Raw genomic sequence first — 12895 nt, 5'->3', positions numbered from 1 at the left:
AATTTGTCACAAGGTTGTACACCCACAAGGACATCCACAAATCATTTGTGTGTCACTTTCACACAGTGTACATTTTTACCACATCTGGTCTAATTTTGAATTAGTAGATATCAAAGTGAGAACATGTATTCTTCCATTAGTTAAGTATCTTAAATCTTGAAATATGAAATTATTGCATATCTAAATAACATCTCTACTAAAGGAAAAAAATATATTAAAAGTTTGCAAAATGAAAGGAATATATTGCGATCTCTTAGAAAAAAACTATTAGAACAATATACTAATTAATATACTACAAGTGATGGACTGAGAAAGAAATATAAAGAATTTATAATGAATGATATGTCAAACAGAATATTAAGTATTTGTGACAATTCTTGTAATGGGTATAAAGTACAAACAAAACATTAAAAATGAGGGTGTGCCATCTCTTTTGTGTTGTGTAGATTTTTACCACATTTGGCCTCTATTTGAATGAAGAAGATACCAAAGTGAGACACCTATTCTTTCATTAGTTAATCTTGAAATATGAAGTTATTGCATATTTAAATACCAAATTTCTACTAAAGAACCAAATATTAAATTAATAGTTTGCAAAATAGAAGCAATATATTGTCACCACTTAGAAAAGACTCTCAGAACAATATGCAAATTAAAACAATTTCAAAATAGATAAAAAAAATTAGTAATTCCTTATACAAAATACAAGCAATTATTCATAAAGAAATATAAAGTACTTATATTAAATTATCGTCTATCAGCTTTGGAAGGCAGTTCATCAGTTACATATGGCACCCTCAAGAGAAGTGAATTGGGTGCAATTAGCAGAAATGCCGTAGGAGATGAGCACAATTGACTGAGAGGATCAGACCAGTGACAATTGTGTGAAAATCCACCCTGCTGTACAAATTCTCTTTTTTAATAAAGACTATTTCCTCTAAACTGGTCCGATGAACCTATCTAATACATTTGATACAGATAATATGGTATACCAGTTTCAATGTTGCTTGTAAACTGAATTTGCATCAATTAAAAACTACTCCATTGATGATAATGGGAAAAAAATGTATGTCTCCACTTTTCAAGATGAATGTCTGGTCAACCAAACACCACATATGTTTGTCAAAAAAAAATTTGAACTCGATATTGAAGAAGGAGAATGAATCTAGAAGGACAAATGATATTTCAACGAATAGAATGTGAAATCACGATAACCTACTGATCAAAAGATTGAAGGTTAAAATAGATAATATGTTTCTGCAGTTAGAAATAAAAGATTGAAGGTTAAAATAGATAATATGTTTCTGCAGTTAGAAATAAATTTTTGAACTATGATGTCTAAAAAATAAGAAAATAAAATGCAGTAGGGCAGTAAGGGATAAAAGTCTGTATGTGCTCATCATAACTTTACACTTTTCAAAATGCTATTTAGAAATTTCAATTACTCTCAAATTTTTACAGCAGCTTTTTTGTCAAGTTCTCTATTGAAAACTAAAAGTTTAAGTCCGCATGATCAAATATAATAATGCTACAGGAGCATACTTTATGCAAAAGTGACAAAAAAAAGGTCTTAAATAAAACCTATAGGTATGCATTAAATCATGTCTAATGGTTCACTAATGTGGCACCAAATGAGCAGTTGTTTTTTCAAAATTTTCCCCATTTTTGAGAATATGCATTGATGGGACATTTTTAGTGCAGCACTATAGGTCTATTTTGTTCGTGTACCAGCCTGAAGTGTCCACTTCACGTAGCACTTTTTGGAACCCACTCACCTATTGGCCCCTCTCCCCTTCATATGTTTAAGATTATGTGAATGTTCAAAATCATATAATAAAAAGCCTTGCTGATCTACAAACCTGGCTGTCATGGCTCACAAACATAAATACTTCATGTTTGAAATGTAATAAAATACAATTGGGTGACATCATGGAATTTGATGACTGCGTACAATACATAAAGATATATTATCATATAATTTAAACTCAAGCAAATTGACATTTCAGCAACATTTGAATCAAATACATCAACTTTTAAATCTGTCCATATTTGAAAACTGTTTAATTTAAAGCCATAATCTACTACAACATGTTTTACATAATCAACATAGATATCCCATAGTAGAATATGTCAAAGTAAATCCTTCTCCCTACTTATTAGACTATGTTACCATAGACACACTTGTTGTATAGAGACTAACCTACAAATCTACAGTGCAACCAAAATCATGAATCATAAAATTGCTTTTGATTTTAATTAGCAGCCAAAACAAGGGAGCTAGCCCTTACACAATCACAGCCCAAGGGCTATCAAGAGATCAACAACACATTACAAAAGTTGCCGGTTGTTATATGTCAAGGCCACAAAGGGCATGTGATAAGTAGATTTACCTACCTTCCATAAAAAGACCTCTTAAAAATAAAGGGCTACAACTTGCCACTTAGAACATAGAGGCCAAAATGGGCCATTCCTAACAAACAACCAACACCTTGGTAAGTGGGTCAAAATAACAGAGCGACTTTTGGAAGTCTCTGCAAGCCTTTGCAATGGGTAACAAAATGGTATGAGAAATCACCCTTTAATAAAGAACGACACCCCTCCAACCAAAAAACCACCTCCCATCTGCAAAAACCCTTTCCATGGTAACAGACAAGAAGCCCACCTCAGTAGGAACAGAAGAGGAAGAGATTAATAGATTAGAAAGCCAACCGCAAAATCATCCCACATCCAAGAAGCCATACAGAAGAGAAGACTGCCCAAAGTTACTAATCTACATCACAAAACAAGTCCCCACCCCCACAGGAGACTCTTCCACCTCCATAGAAACCATGAAAGAGAAAAAAGCAAACTGAGTGCATGAAATCCTTCCTATGGCCAATAGAATACATCCAACCTCAATAGGGATCACATAACCCCAAAGGCAACTACAGAATTCAACCAAAAACTAGAACGAGCCCTTGAAAACAATTAGCAATCGAATGGCCACTACAAGAAACAAGACCACTATCCATAACAGTTATAATGGACAATCCAAAAAAATAATCAAATAGTGACAGAAACATCCATTGCACCCAACTAGAGGTTGCAGTAAAACTCAACCCCAAAGTTTGGGGTAGGCAACATCTTCAAGCTCGCAGCAAGGAGAACAAAAGAAGACCTATAAACATCTCCAAGGCCCTCCAAGAGCTGGAGCAACACCTTTCCATCAAGCAAAACATAACCCACCATACCTCCACCATCAAACACCCACAACTAGAAAACAAGAAAGCAAACTTCATGTTAACCATTGAACCAAAGTCCTCAAACCCCTCCACAACTACAAACAAAGGGATCACCACCACCACCAATCCCTTAGGCTGAACCAAGAAAAAGTCCAACCCAAGGTGAGAATCCAGAAGCAGCCAAACACTGAAAAAAGACGAACTGAGAAACCCTAGGCAAGAGGAAAGAGCCCCTTCTCCAGACCAGACAGGGCCCACACCTAGAAGCCTTGGCCAACATAAGAGTTGAGACCTCAATAACCAAGCAGCCACAGCAAGAAACAGGCCCAGATCTGCAAAGTGCAAGACTCGTGCAAAAGCCCCAAATTCACTAGTACCAAAAACGAGAGGCTCCAACAACAAAGGCAAAGAAACCCCAAAACAAAGCAAGGAACCAGGCAAGAGCAGACCACACCTAATAATAATAGCTAGCAGAACACACCATCCCCATGACACAGGAATGGACAACCTACCATAACACACAGATCCACCCAAACGAGGGTCCAAGATAGGGAAGCGGCAGACAACTCCATAAACTTGGGCAGTAAGCAATCACACAAAGCACAGACCTCTCCATGAACATAAAATTCACACACATGACAAAGGCAAAGCAATTTCAGCAAAGACAGCCACAAACAAGCCCATTTTAATACCCTGAATCCCCTCAACTTCTGTCCCACCAACATTAGGTTGCAAATAAAGAGAGGGGCTAAACAAAACGTGCATAAACAATTCTCACTCCAAGTCTAGCATCCTCCTCGGCACGGTCACAAGCACAAACAAATCTTATGCCAAATAAAACATCTTCCACTGCACTAGCCATAACACGCAAAATAACACTTCTTCTCAATAGTGGGGCATTCAATACAAACAATGATAGAGAGATCATCAAATAGGCTGTAACCGAGCAGTAGCGGGTGACAGAACACCCTCGGAGTAGCTTCTACAAAAAAAAACAGTTGCGTGACATAGTGGGAGACAGGCCACACCTACCTTCAACAGGAAACGAGCCTTTGACAGGAATAACAGAAAATTGGAGAAGCATCAGAGAGGTCCATCCTGTATGGCACTCCCAAGCTTCCCATGCAGCAGTAGGCACAACTGTGCAACACTCACTCCTCACCCAGAAAAATGGCGCTGGGTAGTACGGAAGCTGCCACCAAGCAGGGTAGCCGACTGAATCTATGATGAGATCAGTCCAAGAACGGTGCCCTTGCAACCTAATAACCTCAAAATGGTAACGGAAGACCTTTGCACAAGAGCGGGAAACAGCTCCAAGCATTTACCCATCATCTTCCTTGTCCCCTTGAGAATCTCCCTCTGCATCAGCGTTTGAATTTCCCACTCTGCTCCCCTTCCACTCACATGCTCCATTGAAAGAAGCCTTTGAATCATAAACTTGTTACTAGACTTGCATGCAGCAATTTTTTATCTACTTGCTATGAGATCTTATAAATTTACAATCTAAAGATTGTTAATGTAATTAAGAATTTGAATTAAGAGCAAAGCAAAAAGGAGGATCTTAAGAAAGTAGAATTTTGACCATGCGATTCCAAGATAGGTTTAGCAACTACACGTATTTTTGCTTGCCCACTGAGGGGTTTCACTGTGACAAATGATGATAACAAGAAAGTAAAGAATATTATGGTGAAAACTAGGAAGCCTAATCTTAATGGACAGTTTTATCCACCTCTGTGGCTATTTGAACAGATTTATTCCATTATCTCTCTGTCTACTGTCTCGTGATCATGCTCAAAAAAAACTATGTTCAAAACTGTTTTACAAAATTCAAAATTTGAAAAGATTTAATAATCATAAAATGAATGATGTTGAAGACGGATGTATAACATTAAGCACTAGAAATGATATGCAGCACAATAAACATCGTTATTTACTGGAAGCCATAAAATTTTCCACAGAGGGGTTCCATTGTGACAAATGACGGTAACAAGAAATTAAAGAATATTTTGATGAAAACTTTGAAGCATGATCTTAAAGGACAGCTTTATACACCTCTATGGCTGTTAGAACTCATTTATTTCATTCTCTCCCTGTCTACTGTCTCATGATTGTGCTAAAAAACATCAATGTTCAAAAGACTTCCACACGATTCAAAATTTGATCAAAAATAAAAGATTTACTAATCATAAAATGGATGTTGTTGAAGATGTATGCGTAATATTAAGTACTAGAAACGATATGCAGCACAATAAACACAGTTATATACTGGAAGCTGTGAAATTTTAACTAATTAACTTCTATTGGCAAGTATATAGTATCTTAGCAAATATTTCTGTTTAACTACTAAAGTTCAATACTTAAAAGTTGTACCACAATAAGTTAAAATGTACCAAAGCAGCACAAAATTGAGTTAATACACAGCAAGATTGTGAACTAAAAATTGAAGAGTACATTACAGCATACAATGACAACCAAAAAATCATTGAAATCCTATGTATCATTTTAGAGCTTAGGCTGCAAGAAGTTAGCTATAATGGTGACTGACTCTCTTTCTCTAAAACTTAAAAATTCCAATTGTTAAAACTTGAACTTGATAATAGTATCTAGATAAACTTGAACTTGAAAATTGAATACTTTGTCAGTATACCGCATGAATGTTATTGTATTTCAATTCTCATTCAGTGTTGAACTGTTGATCTTATCTCACTGGAGCAATTGTCTGAGACCATGCCTAAAATATCAGCACAACTACAACTTCATCAATAAAATATGGAAAGAAATTTAAAACACAATATTTTTTGACAAATCGTCCTTGGAAAAATCTCCAAGGGAAAACTAGTTCTATAGATGAAAAATATATTAACTTCAGCGAATCAAGAGATACAAAATTCTTTGTCTCTCATTGACAGAATTCAAACAACCTCCTAATTTATCCTGCTGATATTCCCATTGTTATCCCCAACACTATCATTGTGCCCTTACTAACACTGCAAGACTATTTGCTACCACTGCAAACTCATTTGATAACACTGCAAATGCTTCTACAACTTCTTCTTGTTCTCTATTATGTTATGTTCTCCAAATGCCTCCCTTGACCCCCTTTTATACTACTTAATCAAGAGGTTTCTAGTTGCTTCTTGATCAAGACAACTCAACCAAGAAGTTTCTAGTTGCTTCCTAACCAAGAAGTTTCTAGAAGGTGTTAATTAATTCACAAATATTTGTCATAACTCTAACAATTATTTGCCAATAAATCACATATGGATGAACAACTGTCCAAGCTACCTAAAACTAACACTCTCTCTTAGTGAGGAAGTTGTTCTACCTAACACCTAACTTATCTCTGAAGAAGATGAATTTTTCCTTCCCCAATGCCTTAGTCAAAATGTCTGCTACCTACTCCTCTGTAGGTATGTACTATAGTTGAACAACCCCCCATTGTACACAATCTCTGATGAAGTAATATCTGATGTTTATATATTTAGACCTATCATGAAACACTAGATTCTTAGACAACTTGATGCAACTCTGATTGTTGCAGTGTATCATAGTAGTCTCAAACTTCTGACCAAACAAGGCTACTAACAACTTCCGAAGCCATACAGCTTCACATGTCACCATGCTAGTTGCTATGTATTATGCTTCTACTGAACTTAGAGCCATGGATTTTTGCTTCTTGCTGAACAAAGATTCAACACCCTAAAGTGTTCATTTTGTCTTTTGTACTTCCTGCCCAATATTCATCAGTATAGTCCATCAACCTGATACTTTCACCTCAAACATATATGATCCCATACTCAACTATACCATGCAAGTAATGCAATACATGCTTGGTCGTTGTCCAATGCATTCTCTTTGGTTCAACCATGAATTGACTAAGAGAGTTTACTACAAATGTTATATCTGGCCTAGTGTTGACCAAATACATAAGTGAACCAATCAATTGTCTATATAAGGTGGCATCTACATCCTTCTCCTTAGATGTATCTATCTTCCTCTAATTCGTGATCATGGGCATAGACAATTGCTTTGCAATCCTCCATCTTGAATCTCTTTAAGATTTTAATGTAATATTTCCCTTGGGGTGAACAAACAATAATGGGTTCCACTTTAGTGGGATGAAGAGAAATGCCAAAAACATTTGCAAAGGCGAAATTGGGTTTAACATATGTTCGCAACGAACATACTAAATATGTTCGCAGTGAACATATATTTAAAAAGTCTTCATAGTGAACACATTATTATTTAATAATGCATGTTCGCTGCGAACATGCGCAATTAATATGTTCGTAGCAAACATCCAAAAGTCAATTTTTGGAGTTTAAAAACATTGTTTTAACCCCTTTTTTGTCATTTTACGACATTCACTGTTCACGGGTTGGAGCGAACGTGTGGTCTTCATCAGCATCATCTGTCATTTTCCTTTAGATTCTCCTCTCCAAGTATGTCTAGATATATTATTATTTTAATGTTTTTAATATTTTCAAAGCATTTTTTAATGTTTTTAAAGCATATTTTAATGTTCTTTACGTTTTTAATATTTTCAAATCATATTTTTATTGTTTATTTATATTAAACTTAATTATATTAATTTAGAAAACATTAGAAAGCAAATTTAGAAAACATTAATTTAAAACAAAATTAGAAAACATTAGAAAAAATATTAGAAAAATATTAGAAAATTTATAATAATATAAATTTTAGAAAATAAATTTAGAAAAATATTAGAAAAAACATTAGAAAAACATTAGAAAATTTATAATAATATCAAATTTAGAAAAAAAATAGAAAAACATTAGAAAATTTATAATAATCTAATTTAATTTAGAAAAAAAAATTAGAAGAACATTAGAAAAAATATTAGAAAAATATTTTTAAAACATTAGAAAATTTATAATAATATAATGTATTAGAAAACAAATTTAGAAAAACATTAGAAAAAATATTACATTTAAATATTAGAAAATATATTTAAAAAACAATAATTTAGAATTTTATATTAGAAAACAACGAGAAAATAAATTAGGATTTAAACATTAAAAAAATATTAGAAAAAACTTTAGAAAATATTTCTAAAAACATTAGTCTTGAAAATTAGAAAACATTAGAAAAATATTTAAAAATATTAAAAAAACAATAGTGTAGAAAATAAAATTTAGAAAAATATTTTCAATATTCATATAAATTTATTAATGTTAATGTACATGTTATTGATTTTCTAATACATCTTAATCTTTTATGTTTACGTACATATGTTTTATTCATATTTCTATATATGTTATTCATCTTAATGTCTTATTCATGTTTATGTGTATGTCATTCATCTTTATGCACCTTAATCTAAACTGTGTAATTAACTATATTTAATGGCATACATCTTAAGGGGAGATCCTACATTATACATAAGAATGCAAATTAAAATATACTTATTTTATTTCATAGATATATGTATATATATATTAATGTTAAATGTACAGATGTATGTATGTTTTCAATATTCATGTTTATAAATGTATATGTCAAATTCATCTTAATGTCTTAGTCTTAGAAGTGTAATTAAATGACATGTGGTCCAGAGCCTAAATTATACGTGTAAGAATGTAGATTAAAATATATTTTTTATTTTAAACATAGATGTATGTATGTTTGTTCATGGTTAAAAGTAGGTCCATGTACATGTTTTCAATAAATTCACATTTTTATATGTACATATGTTAACTATTGATCTTGATTTGTCTTATAACTAAGTGTAATTAACTATATTTAATGACATATTTTAAGGGGAGATCCTAAATTATACATAAGAATGTACAGATTAATGTATATTTTATTTCATAAATGTACATGTAAATATGTTCATGTTAAATTTAGACACATGTATTTTTTCAATATTCATGTTTATGTTTATATGTTATTATTTTTAATGCCTTTTAATCTAAGTATATAATTAACTATATAATTCAATGACATGTCTTGACTTGGGGAGATCCTAAATTATACATATATAAGAATGTAGATTAATTTGCATCTAGGTAAGAATATAACATACATATACATACATAAGAAAATATAACTTAGAACATGTGTATGACCTAAAAAATACATGACAACATTTAATTAATAAAAGTTAATTATAAGAACATAACTTGATTATAATTTATACAAACATAAAGAATGTACATCATATAATCTAATGTTCATGTAAAGAAAAGATTAAATATATTTAACTTAAATTTTAACTCTTAAACCTCAATGCTAAACAATAGTCCTAAATACTAAACCTAGTCATCATCCTAACTGCAAAACCCTAATCATAAATTATAACCCCTAATCTTAGATGCACACTTGAAACCATAACTTCTAAATCTCAATTTGAACCATAGAGGTCTAAATGATAAACCACAACATTAAATAGTAAATCATATAAATACTTGATCCTAACTTTAATTATAAATATTAAAACTGTGTGTTAAAACCATAATCCAAAATCTTATCCCGAATACAAATCCTAATCCTCAAATCCATACTTCTAACAACATGATGTAAACCCATATCCTAACCCTCTTAAACCATACTTCTAACAATGATGTAAATAGGTATAACCTAGAACCCTAATTATAATCATAAATCATAAATGTTAAACCATGACCCTAAATTATACTAAACCCTAATCTTGAGTTGTATGTACGTGCTAAGATCCTAAAATGTTAAATTTATTTATGCAAAACTCTAATTCTAAAAGTTAGCTATATAAACTAATTTTAAGTACTAAACCATAATTCTAACCCTAATCGTAAATTATGGTAAACCCTTATACTAGATGATAAGCCCCAACACTTATCCTAAATTATAAGCCCTAATCATAATACTAGATCCATAAATTTAAAACTTGATGTACAAACCATATAACCCTAAAAATAATACTAATACCAATGTCAACCCATATCCTAACCCTATATATAATACTAATAGATATGTAAACCCAATGTACCCTAACCCTAGAATCATAACTATAACCCTAAATCCTAAATGCTAAAGCCTAATTTACTAACCCTAATTGATAGACTATAATTTGTACTGCTAAGGTCTCTGACCACATGATCCTAACCCTAATCGTGGTCTCAATCCTAAATCATAGCGTTAACCATAATCCTAATTCTAACCCTAAACCTTAACTAAAATTTAATTATCCAAAGCCTAGTTAGCCTAACCATTATCAAAACCCTAACCCTAATCATTATCCAAACCCTAACCCTAACCTCAAGATCTTAAAATTTAATTTCTAAACCCTTATATTGTAAATGATAATTTACCCTAAATCATAATCTTGAACCAAATCATAAACTTCATGTATGCTGAAGTACCCTTATCCTAAATTCTTAACCATATGTGGACCTTAATTTATTAACCCCTAAATAATGCTAAATTATACTCGTATAAACCCTAACAATGTCATAACCTGTCCTAAATCTTACCATAAAATTGAGCCTAATTATAACCCTTACACTAAAACCCTATTTCAAAACCTAATTGAGGCCTAGAACTTACATAAAATTAAAACAAGTTGACCTAGGAATCCTAAATTATAATATTACATTCAAGAGATACATGCCACACATAAACACATGTATAGGTACATGAAGTATGACCCTTGTTTTAAATGATCTATGTAACCCAACATGTTCAATGTAAACATCAACATTATCCTTTAAGGATTTAATATTTAAATAATTTATTACCCTAATTGAACTCTAATGATACCCCCCAAAGTATAATAAAATCCTAACAATAAATTAACTCTAGAACCATAACCAAACTCACAACTTTAAAGTTATCTTCAACCCTAACTATAAATCAAAGACTTTCCCTCTAATTTGTTTCCTATATTTGTTCTTTGTCTGTGTTAGGAAAATGTGGTGGCATTACTTGGTTGAGATTCTAGCCCCAATTATTCTTTTCCCCTTACATCAAACATCGTATTGTGCAACTCTTTGTTAGTATCCAAAATTTGAAATTATGAATTCGAAGACCATTCAAGCTTCTTGATGAGCTCCACCTCCAACAAACTTATTATATACCCCAATATTCTCATATCACACAATTATCATTACAAGATTAAATTCTTCAAGAAGAGGGAAAGAAAAATCATTTGCATACATAGGTACATAGTAATGCATCATAATGAATAAGAAGGGTTGAGCAAAATTTTTGTATATAGGGCTTGATGTGAGTAAACATGGTTTGAACTTTGAATCTCAGTTGAGGTCTAAGTTGAGCAATCTGAAACAAAGTGTGAAATAAGCATTTGTTTAAAATTAAGGGATAAAATGTGTTGAAATTCGTTGCAGTTGTTAAGGGTTTTAAGATTTTTTGTAGATTGGATTGTAGGAAGTATTTATACCTTTCACGATATCAGTCATAGGGTTGAACATTAAAGAAAACTACTAAGAATAGAATAAGGGATCTTACATTGTTATAAGATTTTGTTAGCATTCTTATTCCTACCTTAACAAATTGCTTTCAAAATTATGTAAAGAATTAGTCATTTAGTCTTGTTTGATATTGAGACTACCAATATGTCTTGTTAGGCATCTTGTAGGCCACCATCAGGCATTATTGTTAGTCTATAGAGAATGTCAATGTGGGAAATAAAAAACTTATGAAGCTTACTATAGTTGATCAGATTATATATGTACCTTAGATTCTGAATGAAGATCAAGCCAAAAAGGGGATCTTAAGTTAGTAAAATTTTGACCATGAGATGACAATATATGTTTAGAAATTGGGTATACATTTTTTCTAGTCCACTTAGGTTCCATTGTGGCAAATGACAATAACAAGGAATTGTAGAATATTTTGGTAAAAACAAGGAAGCATAATCTTAATGGACAATGTTTTCTACCTCTATGATTGATAAAACTTATATATTTAATTCTCTATGTTGTCTTGTCATCATGTTGAAATGTGTCTATGCTCAAAAGAGTTACACAAATTTCAAAATTTGATGATCATAAAATGAATAAAGTTGAAGACATATATAAATACTAAGTATTATAAATAATATGAAGCATGAAAAAATGTTTCCATATTAAAGCTACAAAACTTTAAGAAATAAACTTACATTTGCAATGAAATAGAATGGTAGCAAATATTTGTGTCAAAAACCCAACTACATTCATTCTTTAGGAAAAGCATAGAAATAAATAGTAAATGTTCATTATTTAAAAAGACGTACCACGATAAGCTAAAAGCACTAAACTAGTCCAAAAATCCAACACAACTCACAACGTTATTATGAACAAAAAGTTACAAGAACATTATATCATACAAAGAGTGTAAAAGAAAATCATCAAAATCTGATACACCATTAGGAAACTTGAAGTGTGTGAAAATAGCTATAATAGTGACTAGTGCTCTTCTCCTAGAACTTAAAAGTTTCAATTTTTGAACTTGAACTTGATAATATTATTAAAATATTGAACACAAAATATTTACGATACATTTTATGTCAGTATACCACATGAATAATATAGTATTCCAATTCTTATTTGATGTCAACCTTGGCTTGGAGGACCATTCATCTAAGATGTCAACCCATGGACACCATGCCTAAAATATCAACACACTACTTATGGTTCAATATTGGGATTAATTAATAAAATATTATAATAAAT

At 31.7% G+C, this 12895-nt stretch overlaps 1 protein-coding gene across 1 annotated transcript; it reads right to left on the bottom strand.

Annotated features, from left to right (window-relative positions):
• Positions 1 to 712: 712 nt before the first annotated feature.
• Positions 713 to 4919, bottom strand: LOC149572074 (uncharacterized). Its single transcript, XM_089810485.1, has 2 exons — positions 4254 to 4919; positions 713 to 1094 (listed from the first exon to the last, which is right to left on the bottom strand). The coding sequence occupies exons 1-2, from the start codon at positions 4540 to 4542 to the stop codon at positions 1030 to 1032; spliced, it is 354 nt and encodes a 117-aa protein (XP_089666611.1). The 5' UTR covers positions 4543 to 4919; the 3' UTR covers positions 713 to 1029.
• Positions 4920 to 12895: the final 7976 nt, after the last annotated feature.

This window comes from Cupressus sempervirens, chromosome 2 (genome assembly GCF_028749045.1).
Source record: "Cupressus sempervirens isolate cs-2001-9-10 chromosome 2, ASM2874904v1, whole genome shotgun sequence".
Lineage (NCBI taxonomy): Eukaryota > Viridiplantae > Streptophyta > Pinopsida > Cupressales > Cupressaceae > Cupressus > Cupressus sempervirens.
Note: the sequence above shows the minus strand (reverse complement) of the source record. Positions and strands in the feature narration are given on the sequence as shown.

Excerpts from the sequence above, each read along its gene's own strand:
- LOC149572074 (XM_089810485.1), bottom strand. The coding sequence starts at position 4,542 with ATGCTTGGAGCTGTTTCCCGCTCTTGTGCAAAGGTCTTCCGTTACCAT. Across the intron at positions 1,095-4,253 it reads AGGCTCGTTTCCTGTTGAAG|ACATTCATCTTGAAAAGTGG; the intron begins GTAGGTGTGGCC and ends TTGGTTGACCAG.